The sequence below is a fragment of the Lontra canadensis genome, unplaced genomic scaffold (genome assembly GCF_010015895.1).
Source record: "Lontra canadensis isolate GAN:19392208 unplaced genomic scaffold, GSC_riverotter_1.0 scaffold35, whole genome shotgun sequence".
Lineage (NCBI taxonomy): Eukaryota > Metazoa > Chordata > Mammalia > Carnivora > Mustelidae > Lontra > Lontra canadensis.
The window spans coordinates 3,189,140-3,207,851 of record NW_022631029.1 but is presented as its reverse complement, the minus strand read 5'-3'; the positions used below and the strand labels follow the sequence as shown (position 1 = coordinate 3,207,851).

General features: G+C 49.0%; 1 protein-coding gene across 3 annotated transcripts in view; it reads right to left on the bottom strand.

Annotated features, from left to right (window-relative positions):
- Window positions 1-17,488, bottom strand: part of PGPEP1 (pyroglutamyl-peptidase I) — a 28,092-nt gene extending 10,604 nt beyond the window's left edge. Inside the window, exons 1-3 of one of the 3 annotated variants that reach the window (XM_032867688.1) lie at window positions 17,259-17,488; window positions 14,096-14,148; window positions 11,452-11,578 (exon numbers count right to left, since the gene is read on the bottom strand). Coding sequence is in view for 1 of the 3 variants with exons in the window: in XM_032867686.1 (XP_032723577.1) it covers window positions 14,096-14,148; window positions 16,402-16,435 (87 nt within the window). In the remaining 2 variants the exon portion in view is untranslated. Of the gene's footprint in view, window positions 1-11,451; window positions 11,579-14,095; window positions 14,149-16,401; window positions 16,509-17,258 lie in introns of those variants that run through there. The other 2 variants (XM_032867687.1, XM_032867686.1) reach the window with 2 other exon arrangements.
- Between the last annotated feature and the right edge of the window lie 1,224 nt (window positions 17,489-18,712).

Here is an 18,712-nt window from a genome sequence, read left to right as displayed (position 1 = left end):
CGGGAAGGTTCTATGGATGGGTCCCAGGTGAAGGCTTTTTTGCATGCACTTGGCCTCACTGAATTAATTAACTGCAGGTGAGTTCCCGCATCTCCTTAAGTGGCTTCAGGATTTCCTTATCTGGTTGCCTTGACCTTGCTATCCACGCTGTCCCAACACTATGCTCATTTGACCGCAGTGGCTGGAGAGTAGCCAACACTTGGCAAGGCAGGCACCTCCTTATGGACAGATCATTCCAAATTGCTCCCCCAAGACAGTGCGTCAAGGTCACTTGGAGACAAGGACACCTGGAGGGTAGGTGGGATGAGGTGTATGTGTAGGGGGAGTCTCAAACGCCAACACAGGGAACTGGGACCCCATTCTTTTCACAAAGCCCAATGATGTGCATGATCAGAAAGAGCCCAGCCCCCCAGGAAATCTCATGGCCAGACAGATGAGAGCAGGGGGCAGACCTGCCCGCCCCCAAACACTGGTGCCCGGGTGGGCTGCAGACCGCTGCTGAGGCACGTGGCTGGGAAGCGAGGGGGGTGACATTTTCTGTGAAGTCAATTTCAAGACATTTAAAACACACGTTAAGAGAAACTTTGTAAATGGTTTCATTTCTCTTACAATGACTTCTCTGTCATCAGTATTTTTACTCTTCATGTTCCCTTCTCATCTAAGCCTCACCTTCCTGGACTGTGCAGTGGGATCAGGGTGGACATTCTTTAAAGGGTGTGGGCACCTGGAGATGAAGCGGGCAAGGGGGCTTGTCAGTGAAACCCCCGAGAAGGCTTTACATCTGGGATCTCTGTTTCCATTTCCACCAATTCATAAACGCACACTGGCTTGCTGCGTGCCATGGGCCTGGAGTGATGGTTTCAAATGACCACACAAGCAGGGAAAGACCCTCTTCTGCTTGAGCATTCTTCATAGTAAAGTGAATGCTCCGAGTAATAATTATCAGTAGGGCTGTTTCATAGAACTCCCAGATCTCACTCAGTAATTTGAAAATGCTACCCCGGTGGCTATCAGAGAGATCCTCAGGTGGGATTTATGGGGTACCCCAAGTTTTTTTTTAATGAACATATAATGTATTATTTGCCCCAGGGGTACAGGTCTGTGAATCATCAGGTTTACACATTTCACAGCACTCACCATAGCACATACCCTCCCCAATGTCCATCAGCCAGCCACCCTGTCCCTCCCCCCATGATCCCCCAGCAACCCTGAGTTTGTTTTATGAGATTAAGAGTCTCTTATGGTTTGTCTCCCTCCTGATCCCATCTTGTTTCAGTTTGTCCTTCCCTGCCCCCCACAGTCCCCTGCTCTGCCTCTCAAATTCGTCATATCAGAGATCATATAGTAATTGTCTTTCTCTGATTGACTTATTTTGCTCAGCGTAATACCCTCTAGTTCCATCCACGTTGTTGCAAATGGCAAGATTTTGTTTTTGATGGCTGCATAGTATTCCACGTGTGTATGTATATATATTTATATATATCTCCAATCTTCTTTATCCGTTCATCTGTTGATGGACATCTAGGTTCTTTCCATAGTTTGGCTAGTGTGGACATTGCTGCTATAAACATTCGGGTGCACGAGCCCCTTAGGATCACTACGTTTGTATCTTTAGGGTAAATACCCAGTAGTGCGATTGCTGGGTTGTAGGGTAGCTCTATTTTCAACTTTTTGAGGAACCTCCATACTGTTTTCCAGAGTGGCTGCACCAGCTTGCATTCCCACCAACAGTGTAGGAGGGTTTGGGGTACCCTAAGTTTTGTTTGGCAAATTGTTTTGGAGACCCAAGCCCCATGGTCTCCCACCCGACACTGCCCCAACCTCTTGCCTCCCAAGGCAGAATCAAAAACCACATTCCACCCTTCCTCAGCTCCCACTCTGTTTTTGCCTCCTGCCACATTCAGAATAAAAATCCTAACTCCCCACCATGGTCCATGAGGCCCTGTGGGAGCAGGACATTGCCAGTTTCCTTGCCCTACTCTCCCTTTATCCCCACTCCCTGGTTCACCTCCTCCAGCCTCCCCACATAGCCTCCCACACACCAGACTCACACCTGCCTCAGGATCTTTGCACTGGCTGTTCTCGCTGCGTGGAACAGTCTTCCCCTCACTTTCTGGTCAGTGGACTCTCTCCTTAGCCTTCATGTCTCAGCCTCCTGAGAAGCACTTCTAGCCCCACAAGGTGGTGTCCTTGCCCCAGGACAAGACATGCACACAGCAGGTGCTCGTGGATATTGGCTGAACAATTGACCAGCTCAAGCGTAGACCCGGCAAAATGTAGACCTAAGTGCCCACTTTCCTCAACTATAAATGTGGGTTTTAGACTAGCTGCTACATTGGACCCTCTCTTTTCTTTTCATCCATTCTTACATTCAAAAGTAGTTCCTGGGTTGCCAGGCTGGCTCAGTCAGAAGGGCATGTGACTCTCGATCTCAAGGTCATGAGTTTGAGCCCCCCACGCCGGGTGTAGATATTACTTGAACAACCTTTTAAAATAAATTTAAAAAGTAACTCCTCACTATGCACAATAATGAAGAGACAGAGACAGCTCAAGCGCCCATCAGTGGATAAAAGCATAAATAAATAAAATGCAATCTAGCCACATGATTGAATATTATTCAGCCATGAAAAGGAATGGAGCCCTGATTCATGCTATGATGTGGATGAACCATGAAAACAGTGTACTGAGTGAAAGAAGCCAGATACAAAAGGCCACACAGTGTATGATTTCATGTACATGAAATTTCCAGAACAGCCAAATCCATAGACACAGAAAGTAAACTAGTGGTTGTCAGGGGCTGGAGAAGACAGGATAGGGAGTGGCTGCTGATGGATATGGGATTTCCTTTGGGGTGACAGAAGTGTTCTGGAACTGGATAGAGGTGGTGGTTGGATAACATTGTGAAAGTACTAAATGCCACTGAATTGTTCATTTTAAAATAGTTACTTTTATGGTATGTAAATTTCATCTCAATCAACAAAGAAAAGAGAGAAAAAAGTAGCTCTTAACTGCACGGATGGTGGAAGGTAGGAGTCATAGCCTCCAGAGCCAGGTGACCACATTTGTTCTTTCTTCCTACCACTCACTGGCTGGGTGACCTTGGGCAAGTCATTCACCTACTCTGTGCCTCAGTTTTCTCATCTGTAAATGGGATTAACAGCAGTACCCATGTCACAGGGAGGAAAAATAAAACAATATACATAAAAGGCATAATGCCTAAAAATGGCTCCAAAGATGTTAACTTAAACTATATTTTAGGACATGCATGTGCTTCCTTTAAAAAGAAAAAAATCAAAGAAATTTCTTCTGGCTAAAATGGAACCTCAGGAATCAGATTTTCATGCCCCTCGCCCCCGATCTAGAACAACTGGGAAAAAAAATAGACAAAGTGTGTAAAATAACACTTTTCTGACCTTGAGGAGTTAAAGCTGGGGTTCTAGAAAGGGTAAGAAGGCTACAGTTTGCAGAGTGGAGCTCTGGAAAGAAGACAGCTGAGGGGAAGGGGAGGGAAGAGCTCAGTAATGCGGAGATCTGTTGAGGGTCTGAGAACTAATGGGCATGTATAGGTGCGAGACCAGGGACAGAGCCACTTGACAGCAGCAGAGGGAAAAACCCTCAAGTTCACACAGGGTGTAAATACTTCGTATTCCTCCCAGCCAGAGTGGAAAAACTTCCTAAGGAAAGGGGGGGAAATTTAGCCCCAGAATAAAGAAAGGACTATTCTGGTCCTGCCTCGCAAAACTTAACAGCAAGGCTGGAAAGGATCAAACTATTTCCAGCAACTTAATTGTATCCCAGAACAAAGCTCAAGAACATGCAGAGGAAATTAAAAAGTATCTGGCAGGCCACAAGGTAAAATCCACTAGGTCTGGCATTAAACCGAAACTCACCAGACAAGCAAAGAAGCAGAAAATTATGACCCATAATGAGGAGAAAATCAATTACTAGAAACACGCCCAGAAACAACAGAGACGCTAGAATTAATTAATATTTAAAGACATTAAAGCAGGGGTGCCTGGGTGGCTCAGTGGGTTAAAGCCTCTGCCTTCCGCTCAGGTCATGATCTCAGGGTCCTGGGATCAAGCCCCACATCGGGCTCTCTGCTCAGCGGGGAGCCGGCTTCCTCTTCTCTCTCTGCCTGCCTCTCTGCCTACTTGTGATCTCTGTCTGTTAAATAAATAAATAAAATCTTTAAAAAAAAACAAAACACAGCATATTTTAAAAATCCATACAGATCAAGTCTGAAGCTCCCCTAGTCTAGATCTCACCCCCAGACTTCATGGGTAAGCACTGTAAACAGCATACACACCTGTCAGACCTGAGAAAACACAGTATTCTTTGTACATCAACTGTATCCTTCAGCTTGTTTTCTCTACTCAGTCATCCGTTGAAAAGGTCTAGCTAGATTGTTACATGTAGATCTCTTTCCTTCCCTTTTCCCTGGAGCCCAGTACTCCATCTCAGATATGAGCTGCCGTGGATTTAAGTATTTTGCTACACTGGAATATTTAAGTGGCTTCCAAGTTTACGCAATTACAAGCCATGCCACCGCGAACATCCTGTGTACATTTCTTGCATCTGTGTGTGAGGCATCAATGCTAATAAGAAGTGGCCTGGGGATGCCTGGGTGGCTCAGTCGGTTAAGCGTCTGCCTTTGGCTCACATCATGATCCCAGCATCCTGGGATCGAGTCCCATGTCAGGCTCCCTGCTCTATGGGGCCTGCTTCTCCCTCTGCTTCTGCCCCTCTCCCTCTCTCTCTGTCTCTCTTGAATAAATAAATAAATAATCTTTTGGGTAAAAAAAAAATTGGAGGTTATGTGTGTAAACTCCAGGGTTTTGACACAGAAATGGGTACAGGTAAGGGGGTGTGTGTGTGTGTGTGTGAGAGAGAGAGTGTGTGTGTGAGTGTGAGTGTGTGTGAGTGTTTTCCACCTCTGCCTCCTGACAGAACTCAAGAGGTAATGACACCCCAGTAGCATACCCAGTGAGCACACCCAGCTCCCAGCTCCTGGTTTTTAAAAGTTATTACCGAAGACAAAAATGAAGGCTTTATGTCAAAATTGCTAATTTCAAGGCCGCAGCTGGGAAAGAACATGGGTGAACCTGGAGTTTCCATAGGACCTGTCTGTTCTCTTCCGAGGCATATGTATACCCAAGAGAAATGAAAGCCTATGTCCACACAAAAACGTGTATGTGAATGTCCACAGCATCACCGTTCACAACAACCGGAAGGTGGAAAGAGCCCAAATATCCATCAGGGAATGAATGACTAGTCAAAATGTGGTACGTCCATACAATGGAATATTACTCGGCCATAAAAAGGAATGAAACTTGGACACATACACACTACAGCGTGGACAAGGCTTGAAAACATGACACTGAGTGAAAGAAGCCAGACATAAAAGGCTGCATGTTGTATGATTCCACAGAAAATGTCCAGAACTGGCAAATCCATAGAGACAGAATGTAAATTAGTCATTACCAGGCACGGGGTGGAAAGGAGGAATGGGGAGTTACAGTTAATGGCATGGGGTTTCTTTCTGGAGTGATGAAAATGTTCTAGAATTAGATTAGTGGTGAGGGTTGTACAATTCTGTGAATATACTTTTTTAAAAAATCCACAAAATTATTTATTCCAAAATGGTGAATTTTATGGTATATGATTATATTTCAATTAGATTATATTTTGGTTTTTATTTAATTTTTTAAAGATTTTATTCATTCAAGAGAGAAGATGAGACAGATTCTCAAGCAGACTCCATGCTGAGCAGCGAGCCTGGTGTGGGGCTTGATGTCACAACCTTGAGATCACGTCCTCAGCCGAAACCAAGGGTCAATGGCTTAATCCACTGAGCCACGCAGGCGCCCCCTCTTTTTTTTTTTTAATGACATGAAGCACCTGATATCCAACACTTAGGTAGAAACCAGAAAGGAAAAAAGAAAAGGATGCCTGATAAATGGAGTGAAGAGCCTAGATGGGATCATGGAACAGAAGAAGGACATTGAGGGGAAAAATCCATGAAACCTGAATAAAGTCTAGACTTTAGTTTTAGTAATGGAGCAGCGTCGGGTTCTTCATTTTGCGAAATGTAGTAGTTACGAGAGATGTTAACACTAGGGGAGATCGAGTGAGGCACAGACAAGAACTCTTTGTATTCTCTTTGTAATCTTTCTAAATTCTTAAATTCATCTCTAAAATTATTCTGAAGTAAAGCTGATTTACAAAAAGTGAGCCTAGGACCAAAGAAAGAAAGATGTGCACAGAAGAAGATGGGAACACAGCAAAAGGACACGGGAGCCAGCTGGAAGGGGCTGCCATGAGCCAAGTCTGGGACAATTTGAACATCAAAATAAGGACAGTAAGCAATTGTCACATATTGAGGACAGTAAGTATCCATGAGTCTACACGGATACAAATAGACTCCTACAGCAAAGGCCATTAAAAAGTGTCAAAGGAAAGATGGAATTAGAGGCGTCTGGGTGGCTCAGTGGGTTAAAGCCTCTGCCTTTGGCTTAGGTCATGATCTCAGGGTCCTGGGATCGAGCCCCTCATCGGGCTCTCTGCTCAGGAGGGAGCCTGCTTCCCCCTCTCTCTCTCTGCCTGCCTCTCTGCCTACTTGTGATCTGTCAAATAAATAAAGAAAAGAAAAGAAAAGAAAAGAAAAGAAAAAAAAGAAAGATGGGATTAGAAAACCACCATTTGGTAATCATCAACTAAAATATAACAGATTCAGGGGTGCCTGAGTGGCTCAGTGGGTTAAAGCCTCTGCCTTTGGCTCAGGTCATGATCTCAGGGTCTTGGAATTGAGCCCCACATCGGGCTCTCTGCTCAGCAGGGAGCCTGCTTCCTCCTCTCTCTCTGCCTGCTTCTCTGCCTACTTCTGATCTCTGTCTGTCAAATAAATAAATAAAATCTTAAATATATATATATATATATATATATATATATCTCAGATTCAGGCAAGACTCAGCAAGAGATGCTAAAAGGAGTGTGGGGAAGTCTAAAGAAGTATTTGTATGGTACAAAGTATCACACAGGATACTTTTCAATTACAAAGCACAAGAAGAGAAAACTACCATATCTCATCTTTTGTAGAAAGTGATCAAGGGCAACAACACCGCAATACTTCAAACTCTGATGCCTCCTGATACAATGCACCAAGAAAGACACAACACTTCTGTGGGATTCCTGCCAAAACCAACAGCCTCAATGTAATCACGAGGAAACATCAAACCATCCATCCTGAAAGACACCACCAAGGAGTGAGCAGTTCCCAGCAAACCTCGTCATGTTTGACACAAAGACAGACTGAGGAAACTTCCAGATTACAGTGGATTAAAGAGATAAACAACTGAACACAACATATGATAGAATTTTATCATTAATAAATTAATGATCAAATGATGCATTAGTAATTAATCATTTATTAATAATTAATTAAGTATTAATGATTTAGTAATAAATATTAAATAGGTGTTGGTAAAATCTGAAGAAGACCTGTAGATTCTAGAATTGTATCTATGTTAAATGAGTCTGATTTTAATCACTGTGCTGAGCCTGTGTTTTAGGAAAAACACAATGAATTATTTAGGGAGACAAGGGGTATCATGTCTGTGGGGAGTCTGGTTGGCTCAGTCGTTGGGCGTCTGCCTTCGACTCAGGTCCTGATCCCAGCGTCCTTGGACTGAGCCCCATGTTGACTGCCTGCTCAGTGGGGAGCCTGCTTCTCCCTCTCCCTCTGCCCCTGCCTGTGTTCCCTCTCTCACTGTATCTCTGTCAAATAAATAAATAAAATCTTTAATTAAAAAAAAGGGAGGGTATCATGTCTGCAATTGACCTTTAAGTGATTCAAAACAGGGGCACCTGGCTGGCTCAGATGGTTAAGCCTCTGCCTTCAGCTCAGGTCATGATCCCAGGGTTCTAGGATCGAGCCCCACATCTGGCTCTTTGCTCAGCAGGAAGCCTGCTTCTTCCTCACTCTCTGCCTGCAGCTCCACTTGCTTGTGCTCTCTCTTTCTCTCTCTCACTATCAAATATAAAAACTTTTTTTTTTTTTTTAAAGAAAAAAGAAATAAATGACTCAGAACAGGGGTGCCTGACTGGCTTGGTGGGTGGAGCACGTGGGTCTTGATCTTAGGGTCATGAGTTCGAGCCCCACACTGGGTGTAGAGACTGCATAAATAAATAAACCTAAATAGATAGATAAATGAATGAATAAATGACTCAGAACAGGGCAATTCCTCAAACAATTAAACATTATTATAATATGATCCAGCAATTCCATTTCTATGTGTATATTCCCAAGAATTGAAAGCAGCCTCTTGGGGCGCCTGGGTGGCTCAGGGGGTTAAAGCCTCTGCCTTCAGCTCAGGTCATGATCTCAAGGTCCTGGGATGGAGCCCATATCGTATGGGGCTCTCTGCTCAGCAGGGAGCCTGCTTCCTCCTCTCTCTCTGCCTACTTGTGATCTCTGTCAAATAAATAAATAAAATCTTAAAAAAAAAAAAGAGAGAGCAGCCTCTTAAAGAAATATTTGTATGCCCATGTTTGCAGCAGTGCTCGTCACTATAGCTACGATATGGAAGCCACGCAGGTGTCTATCAGTAGATGCACGGGGATAAGCAAAAGGTGGTATAGCCACGCGGTGGCATATTATTCAGTCTTAAAAAAGGAAAAAAATTCTGACTGAGGGTACATCGTGGATGAACCTTGAGGACAGTATGCTGCCTGAAATCAGCCAGTCGCAAGAGGACAAACACTGTATGGTTCCACTGATAGGAGAACCGAGAGTTGCCAAATTCATTACCGACAGAACACAGAAGGGAGGGCCTGGGGCTGAGGGAGGGCAACGGGGAAGTCAGCGTTTAATGGGGACCGAGCTTCAGTGTGGGAAGACATGAAAGTTCTGGAGAGGGATCGTGGTGACAGTGGCACACCAGTGTGGATGTGTTTAATGCTGCCGGACTGTACACTTAAAGATGATTAAGATGGTAAATGTTATGCTATATATATTTTACCACAATAAAATAAGATGACTTGGAAGTAAAAAAAAAATTTTTTTTTTTACTTTATCCTTATCTATTTACCTCATTTATCCTTAGAGAAAGAGCAAATGTAATACAATGCTAATATTTGAGGAAATCTGGTTACGGAAGGACTACTTCTCTGTCCTCTTCTTGTAATTGGTCAAAATTGTTCTTTCAGTGGAATGAGAAGAAAGACAGTTGCTTCTTCTGCCCCCAGGGCTGGGAGAGCCTCCAGCAAAGACTGTTATCTTGGTATGAGGTTGATAATCTGTCTATCTTGACCTGCTCTCACCATGATTCCACTCTTTCTGTCTCTCCCCACTGCCACCCTTTTATTTTACTGTGGCCCTGGCAGACCTTTCTGGCAAGTGAAAATATGTTAAAAAGCCAGGAATTAAAAGAATCCATCTCCTGGACTTACACTGAGGACTTCAATAGATCACCTTTACTTGTTTGGGTCCAGCTGGGGAGCTGTCCCCAGTTAAGCCTGCAGTCCACGGACCAGGCCACCCACAAGCCCAGGCACTGTACTTCGTGAAACCATCTCCGTGCACAGGGGGACTCAGGATGCCAACTCAATCAGTGACCAACCCAAGACACCTCTGGGGCACGGTAACCACACATGCCCCCACCCCAGGTCTTTATGACACGTGATGTGCTGGGGTCCCTGGGTGGCTCAGTTGTTAAGCATCTGCCTTCGGCTCAGGTCATGATCCCAGGGTCCTGGGATGGAGCCCCGCATCGGGCTCTCTGCTCAGCGGGGAGCCTGCTTCTCCCTTTGTCTGCTGCTCCCCCTGCTTGTGCTCACTCTCTCTCTCTGTCAATAAATAAATAAAATCTTAAAAAACAACAGCAACAACAACAACAAAAGACATGTGATATGCCAAGGCTGGATGCCTGGCTTGGAACAGCAAACCCTCCCATGGATCCTCTCTGCCTGGCAGGATGGGCAGTCCAATGGCGCTGAGCCACCTCACTTGCCCGGAGTGACTTAACAGCTGTCCCCACTGGGTGATATTTCTTTGAGCATTAGTGGGATGGCCACACGCCCACATCAGTTCTCAGTAGTAGGAAATGAGCTGACATCACCAGGAGATCACAGACTGAGTCACCTTCTTTTTCCAACTTTTTTTTTTTTTTTTTTTTTTTTTTTTTTTAAAACGTAGGCTCCACGCTTCATTTGGGGCTTGAATTCCCGACTCTGAGATCAAGAGTCACGTGTCCTACTGACAAGGCCAGCCAGGTGCCCTGTGAGTCACCTCATCCTAAACTTTGCTCCTCACATCCTCTGGGCCCTCAGCTATGCTCCCCTAACCAGGAGAAAAAAATCTAAACTAAGAAAACTGCCACCATAGGGGCGCCTGGGTGGTTCCATGAGTTAAGCATCTGCCTTCCGCTCAGGTCATGATCCCAGGGGCTACCTGCTCAGCGGGCAGCGTGTTTCCTTCCCCCTCTCTTTCTCGCTTTCTCTGTTACTCTCTCTCGCTCTCTCTCTCAAATAAATAAATTAAAATCTTAAGGAAAAAAACAAAATGAAACAGCCTCCAAAAATATACACCAGCACCACCCACCCCGCGCTACCTCCCGCCCACAGCATCCCCACAGTGAGGCAAACCACCTGTTCATCAAACACCCGGAGACGAGCGTCTCTGTTCATTATGGAAGCCCCCCACCCCCAGTGCCAATGGGAGCGGGAGTAGGGGGTCAGAAGGGAAAAGAGCCAGCTGCCCCTCCCACCCCAATTCAGGCTAAGCAAGTAGCAGCCGGCACCTGGGGGGACACAGACTCCATGCCCGCCTGTTCACTGGCAGCTTGAGACCAGTCAAACTCCTCTAAGATGACCGAGGTCAGGAGAGCAGCTGCCTCCCAGGCAGGGTGGGGAATGCTGGAGAAGCGGGGGTGGGAGGGAACATTCCAGGTTGATGGAATCGTTCACTATCTTCATTGAAGCAGAAGGGACACGGATACAAATACTCTTCCCCGCAGTGACAGGGGTACGGAGACCTGTCAGTATCACTTTATGCAAATTGCTTCCCAATTTTAAACCAGGCAACGGAGGGGAAGGAGCAAGCTATAAAAGTTCAGGGGGAGTTATCAGAAACGGGTGGTCTGTAATCTAGCTGAACTCTTGCCTCTGGACACTTTCTGATCCAAGAGAGCTGGGCGGTTCTCCTGTGGGAGGAGGCGGGTGGCAGCATCCCCCATGACACCGCAGAGAGCGCACCACGGCAAGCACAGCCTCCCCGCACACACACCATGAAAGGAACAGGGCTCACACGCCCCCAGACGGCCCATTGTCTACACCCCAGTCTACCTGACAAGACCCCGCCACAAGGCCGCATCTGACCGATTCCCTTGACCCCACAACAAAGACCCCCTTTGTTCTCTGGTTAATATCCTTAGCAGGTCTGTCTAGACTCACTGTGGCAGTAATTGTCCCGTGATGTCACCAGGACCTGTGACCCAGCTCCTCCTCGCTGTGCTTGGGCAGGGAACACTCCGGACGGCCAAACATGGGGGTCCCGGCCCTTGACACCCACCTGAGCCTCCTAGGAAAAGAGAGACCTGCAGCCAGCGTCCCATATCCACCACCCTAGACCTAGAGGAAGAGAGGACGCTCCAAAAACGAAGTCCGTCCTGTGTGAGGTGCTTAGGGGCAGTGCCATGCTGGGGAACGAGGAAAAGGGGGTGCCCTCTGTCTCCACACTCCCACCTCCCCAATGTAGCTGGTGGGAGACAGTTCATTCTGCACTAGAGCACAAGTTCACGCAAGGTGTGAAGAAGGAAGGTTAGATGAGAGAGGGACCAAGGAGGCGGGAGGGCCAGGGGAGAGAGGAGACAGTGACAGACAGAGACACAGAGAGATGGAAGGAGAGAGAGATGGAGACATAAGGGGAGAAAGACACGAAAAGAGAGAAACAGAGACCCACAGAAAGACCAAACAAAACTGAAAGAGGGGGATACAAGGGGAGAGAGACAGAGAGATGGAGAGTGCTACGGAGACACAAGGGGAGAGAGGGAGAGACCGGAGGGAGGCTCAGAGAGACAGAGACAGAAAGACAGATAGAGAAGGGGAGAAAAAAAGAGAAATTAGTGGGTCCCTGAGAGAGGAGGCGTTCCTTCTACAGGGGACAGCTTGGGCTTCTGAAAAATCCATGGGGACAGGAAGTTAACTGCTGCTCACTCTGGGAAACAAAACTCCCATCTTTAGCTTGAGGCGATCACCGTGAACTGCCACCTGATCTCACGTCTGGATCTCACCAAGAACACTCCAAGCCATATTTTCCTGAGGGACAGATTGGACCCATCCAACTGGATGCCTTTTCATGCGCAAGTCTGTTTCATCCAGGTCAACTAAAACACACCAAGGGCAGCTCCCAGCAACCCCACAGACAGATCCCGCACACACTGTGCTTTGCGGAAGGCGACAGACCCAAGCACAACTCCGTTGACGTCAAGTTCTAGAACAGGTGACACCCACGTGGCAGAAAAAAAAAAGAGAGAGAGAAAGTCAGCAGAGATGTTTACACCCGGGGGGAAATAGCTAAGAAGGGCCACAAGGCGCTTCTGTGATGAGAAAGGGGCTAGGAATGTTCTAGATCTTGATCCAGATGCCCGTAGCACGGAGGTGCACATGCGTGAAATTTCATGGAGTTACATGAGGCAATCACTCAGCGCATGTATGCGCAACTCCAGCTTTTGGTTTTGGTTTTGGTTTTAAGGGGAACAATCACATCTTGGGAAAGTTGGTGTCTTTTTTTTTTTTTTATCCATGGAATGGTAGAGAATCCTCTCTTATTGTTTCACAGGTTTGAGGTAGAAAATGGAAAGTCTTCCAGAGGCAAGGTCTGGCAAGATGGGCAACCAAAGTATCAGGGGCATTTCCCCTCCAGCAGCAGAATGAAAAAGCTGCCATCCTCCACCATCCGCATCCCAAAGCTCAGAGGGATTTCCAAAGATTGTTTAATTGATTTTTCTCCTATTTAGATGCAGATCATAGTGTCTGGGGCCCAGGAATTCAGACACACGGCTTTGTGTCCACTCAGCCCCGTGAAGGCTCCTGTCTGAAACTCGCACAAAGCCAGACACACAACGTCTTCAGAAACACGCTGTTTCCTTTTTGTCTGGGGCTCCAAGGAGAGGGTACAACGAGCAGAGCCTGGGACATGCTCCCATCTGCAGGGTCCTGGGGACCCTGTCCCTCTGTCCTGCTCACAAAGTGGGGTGAAATGTTTTTTAATAAAAAAAAAGAAAAGCGGCCAAGATTTTGAGGTCTCTACTTGGGGTGATGTAAAAAAGTGGGGGGGTGCAAAACTAGGGGTGGACACATGGAGGTTTCAACTTGGATTTTTCTCCAAATTCAGGGCTCTGGCGTGAAAAGCAGGGGATGCTTTAAATCAAGCAGCTAATGGGCTAGGATTAACATGAGTTTGGCTCCGGTCTCTGCAGACCTGATTTATATAAGAAGAAAACGGTTCTCTCTTTCTCTCTCCCCATTGTTCCCGCTTGTCTCTCCAAATGCCCCATCTGACAAAGAAAGTGGAAGGCTTACAGGCTGACAACCTGCTCAGGACAGTGGGAAAGATACCCCTACCCCGCAATCATCAGCCTTCTCCTCCCACAACTGCTGGGAGGCAACAGTGAGGGTCGCTATACCTTCTCTACAAGGCTAATACAACCCCCCAACATCCCTGCCTGGTCCCCCCCAACCTGGCTGGGGCAGGGGACACTTTTGAGTCACTGCCACTCCAGTTTCCTGACTGTGTGACCTCAGATAACTCCCCGGGAGGCCCCGGTTGCCCAGTCAGGAACGTGGGCACAAGAATGAGTACACCCAACCATGCAAAGGTTGTGAGGGAAATTCAGAGTGCTTCGTACACAGCAAGCCAACAAATGTGGTTATACTGGTCACCATCTGGAAAGGTGTGGATATCAGACTTAAATGTTTTGCAGGAAGCTTCAAGGGACCCGTTCTCCTTCGTAGGTTCCTTCCTCTCTTTGGTGCCATATATTTCCACGGGGAGCCCAGCCCTGAGTCTGATTCCTACACTCCAGATCCGAGTTACCTGGACTGCAATCCAGCTGGCGTTCACGGTGTGTTCTCCGAAAGGGCCAAATCCTGGAAGAGCAAACAGGAGAAGCCACGTATCACCACCCCAGTGACCTCTTGTAGCCTGCCCAGGGTTGCATTGCTGCCTCCACCTGGCGGAAAGGAATGGGGGGAACTTGGGCAGCAGCTGCCACCAGGGCCAATGTCAGGGGCCTGGTCCTGCTATCTGGGGCACACCCAGGGCCCTTCAGAGAGTCCCCCCATTTCTCACTCTTAACTGCTTTTATTTTTTTTTAAGATTTTATTTATTTATTTGACAGAGAGGGAGAGATCACAAGTAGGCAGAGAAGCAAGCAGAGAGAGGGAAAAGCAGGCTCCCTGCCAAGCAAAGAGCCCGAAGTGGGGCTTGATCTCAGGACCCTGAGATCACGACCTGAGCCAAAGGCAGAGGCTTAACCCACTGAGCCACCCAGGAGCCCCTCTTAACTGCTTTTAACTGTCCTTTCTTATCTTCCCCTTTGCCCAGCCCTCGTGCCTTCCAAGGGGCCAGTGGCCTCCTGTTGCCCCCAAAAGGGCTGGCCTTTTTCCCCCTCTCGATTTTTTCCACTATCCCTGATCCCCATCTATAATTATTTTACCGCCGTCTTTGTGCAGGGCCTCTGTACTCCATGAATCACCACCAAGTGAGGAATGGCCCTTAAGGGATACAAGTGGGTGTCTCCCAGGCCAGGCTGTCCAGACAACCTCCTGCCACCCTCTTCCCTGCTTGCTCGAACTCCAAGTCCCACTTACAAACTGAGGGAGTGGTCAGAGAATGCGCTAAGGGTTCTGCCTGCACTGTGGCCTTCAACCTCCCTGAGTCCCCTTTCAGGCAAGGCTGTTTCCTGGACCCCTTTTACAGGAGCAGGACTAAGGCACAGATAGGTGAAAACCACTGCCCAGGGTCACAGACCAAGAAGGCAGAAGAGCTGGGATTCGAAACCAAGCCCATGAGAGTTCACAACTCTTCTCTTCTAATCACCCTGTCCCCCTGCCTAGAAAGGAACATCTCCAAGAGAGGATGCCCTGGAACTGGGGGTCACTCCAGCTGTACTGAAGGTCCCAGGTGGTGTCATGGCCTTGGGAGGGATGCTGTGCCTTGGGACAGCAGAGCCTCCCCCGAAGTGGGGGCAGGACCTCTCCACCCCTTATCTTCTCCTGCATAGACTAAGTATGAGTCCCAGCTCCGCCACCTACAAACAGGGTGACCTCTGTAAGCCTCAGTTTCCTCTGTGCAAAATGGAGATGGTACAGATGTAATGAATCCATGCAAGGAAAATGCCCAGTGCGGTGGCTACCTACAGAGCCCAGCACTAGAGGAACAGATAACCAGATACAGGAGGGCTCGCTGGGTGGGGGGTGGGGGGATGGCAGCAATTCTCCCTGCAATTACACACACCTGTTAAGTGAGTGCCTTCTTCCACCTTCCTGGGAATTCCAGGATCAGCCTCACCCTCCCCAGGCCAGAAAACACTTGTGGGAAGCTTAGCTGGATCTCCCACTCTGACCCCTCTAGACAGCAGGTCAAAATGACCCCCGCACCCCCTCCAGCCAGAGGCCAGCGGAAGTTGACGTTCACGTGGCCCTGAGGCGGAGTCTTCCCCAGGAGGAACAGTTAGTTTCGGGGAGTTAGTGACAGCAGGCACGGGCTCACCCATAAACAGCTCGGGACGGGGTGTTGTGGGGGGGGGGTGGAGATTTTTGACCCACACGGTCCTGGGGACAACAGGGAGAGCAGCTGGCCACCTGAGGTTCCCCGACCTCCACCTGTTCTTGCCTCGGGAAAACAGCCCCCTCATTAGCACAGGGCTGGGGGAGCAGTGGCTGGCAGGAGGTTCATTTGTCACTGGGGCACTTCCTGCCCGCAAATCGGCCTTTGTCCCCTGGGGCAGTGGGTGGGGACAGAACCGACCTCGGGAGGGGCAGGGTGAAGTCCTGCCCTGCCCACCGGCTGGTCAGACGGAACAGACAGGTGCCCAGAGGACCACTGTCCTCACCCGGGGAAGGAAGGACGCCAGAGGGGCCTGTTCTGCGCGGTGCACTAGGCTGGACCCTCACACCCCTGCTTGCCCGGACCCCTGACAGTGGGGCCAGAGGGGCGCCCCTTCTCCACTTCCTACGTGTTGCGCGGACCGAGCTGGGCGATGACACCTTCCAAACCTGGAACGACTTCTAGCACCTGCCCCTCCCGGGCCACCGCGCCCCTACCAACCCCGCCGGCTCTGGAGCCGCCCAACCCGCCCCTGCCCGCGGTCGCTGTCGCCGCGGCCGCCATCAGCGTACCCGTCACCACCACCGCCTTCCTGGGCTGCTCCATAGCGGGCTCGGGCGCCGCCTCTGACCCGCTCCTGCCGGGACTGGCAAGTCGGCCGCCGCAGCCGCCGGGACCCCGCGCCGCCCCGCCCCCGGGCCCGCCCCCAGTCCCGGCCCTGGACCCGCCCCCGGCCGGGCCGCTCGGCGTGCGCGCCCCGCGGCCCGAGGCGCAGCGTGCGCGCCCCGACTCCGACACGCGCCCTAGGGGCTCCGGACCCCGAACCTTCCCCAAGTTCGGTTTCCGCCTTGTAAGATGGGGACAGTTCGTTTCGTACGATGTGACCGCTTGAACTCACTTGAGTCAGGCGCTGCGACGAGCGCGTCATTTTATTCCGCGTGTTCACTGAGGCCGCTGTCCGCCCACTCCTGGGGATTATCTGGCTCCCTCCTCCGCCACCTCCCGTAAAACTCGGTTATTCACTTCGTTTTGCAGAGGAAGAACCTGAAGCATGGTTCTAAGGGCTGCTTAGAGCCTCCTGGAGTCAGAGAAGTGGCAATGCATGTGGACCTGGAGGTTTAGAGGGGAACGGAATAAAGTGAAAACCCAACACCACAGTAAGATGTTGCCGGAGGTCCTCTGCAGGCTCCCATATTGTAAAGAAGGAGGCTGATGTGGCTCCACAGACCTCGGCCTCCCCTCTCTCCATCTCCCCAACACTCAATTCACTTCTAGCCCCAACAGTACTTCAAAGGCCTAGCGAGATCCCACACCAGGGCCTTTGCACTTCCTGTTGCTTATGCCCGGAGCTTGCCCTGCGGGTTATCTAGCTGCTTCTCTTCCTTCAAAGGTCAGCGGAACTTCACTTCTTCCTAGGGTTTCTACTTACCCTACCTGGCTGAGATCTCCCACCATACTTCTCATCCTCTGTGAACAGATCATCTCCTTTCCTTATTTCATCCTGTTTGTCGCAGTGATCACACTCCATTATAGACACTGCTTTTCTGGTTTGTTTCCCATTTCTTCTGACATAGAGATTAGGACTTCCAGAGCAAGGATGTGTCTCCATTACAGCCATGTCAGTGCACCCAATATGTGCCTGGCATACAGTAAGTCACCCACTAACTTTGATCAGATTTCTCCAAAACAGCCAGAAAAATAAGGCTGAGTTTCTGGCCACATCATCAGAAAACAGGGCTAGACCTTGGACTTGGGTCACTGACATCTCATTCCAAGCAGCCTTGGCCCCGGATTAGCTAGGATGCCAACTCAAGAACCATCTGCCTCTGGCCCTGGTCTCGGAATACCCAGGGCAGAGTTCACTGGGCTGGCCTGGAGCCCTGGTCTGCCAGCACAGAACAGAGCTCACATACTCAGTGGCTATTTTGGTCTCTGGCAGCTTCAGGTAGAATTCAGAAAATCTGAGAGCCGGCCTGAACCAGCTGTGAGAGCAAGACCCAAGCCAAGTGGGAGAAGAGAACAGAGCAAAAATCTCAGCAAGGATCAGGTTTCATAACTCCAACATGTAATAAGTGTCTGCACATGTTCCTGAAGCCAGGATTGTGGAGGGAGGGAAGCCACATCATTTTCCCTCATCCCACCATACAAAAGGGAGGAAACCTATATAACATCCAGAGTGAGTGCTGATGGGGAGAAACTGAGTCGTACATTACCGCTGAGACTGGATGGGAGAAAGGCTCAGATACAGGGGTGCCCACACCACACTCGGGCTCTGTCTGAGCACACCACTCGGGTTTTCTTTCTTCATCTCACAAACCCCTTCAAGGGAGGACTGTTCTGACCCCATTTTTCAAGTATGGAAACTGAGGCCCAGAGCAGCTCAGTCATTTGTCCCAGGATCACATATGGGAGGGACAGGGATTTGGAGCAGGAGTAAATAGGCCTGTCCTTAGGGAGGACAAGCAGCCCCCAAAATATCCTGGCTGGTGCTTCTGAGGTCTGCACTCCAGGATCTGCTTTGCAACAGAGGCAGGATAGATGAAGGGACAGGGAGAGATAGAGCGCACCTTAAAAATTAAAAAAAAAAAAACAAGGTGGGGGTAGGGGGGCACCTGGGTGGCTCAGTTGGTTAAGTGCCCGACCCTTGATTTCAGTTCAGGTCATGATCACATGGGCCCAGGATCGAGCCCCACTTAGAACTCTGTGTTCAGCGGGAAATCTGCTTGAGGGTTCTCTCTCTTCCTCTTTCTTTGTCCAGCCCCCTGCTCACGTGCACTCTCTGTCTTTCTCAGATAAGTAAGTCTTGAAAAAACACAAGATGGTTATATTGGAAAGCCAAGTACAATAAAGGGCTTCTGCTACATGGAAAAGCTTGGCCGTTCC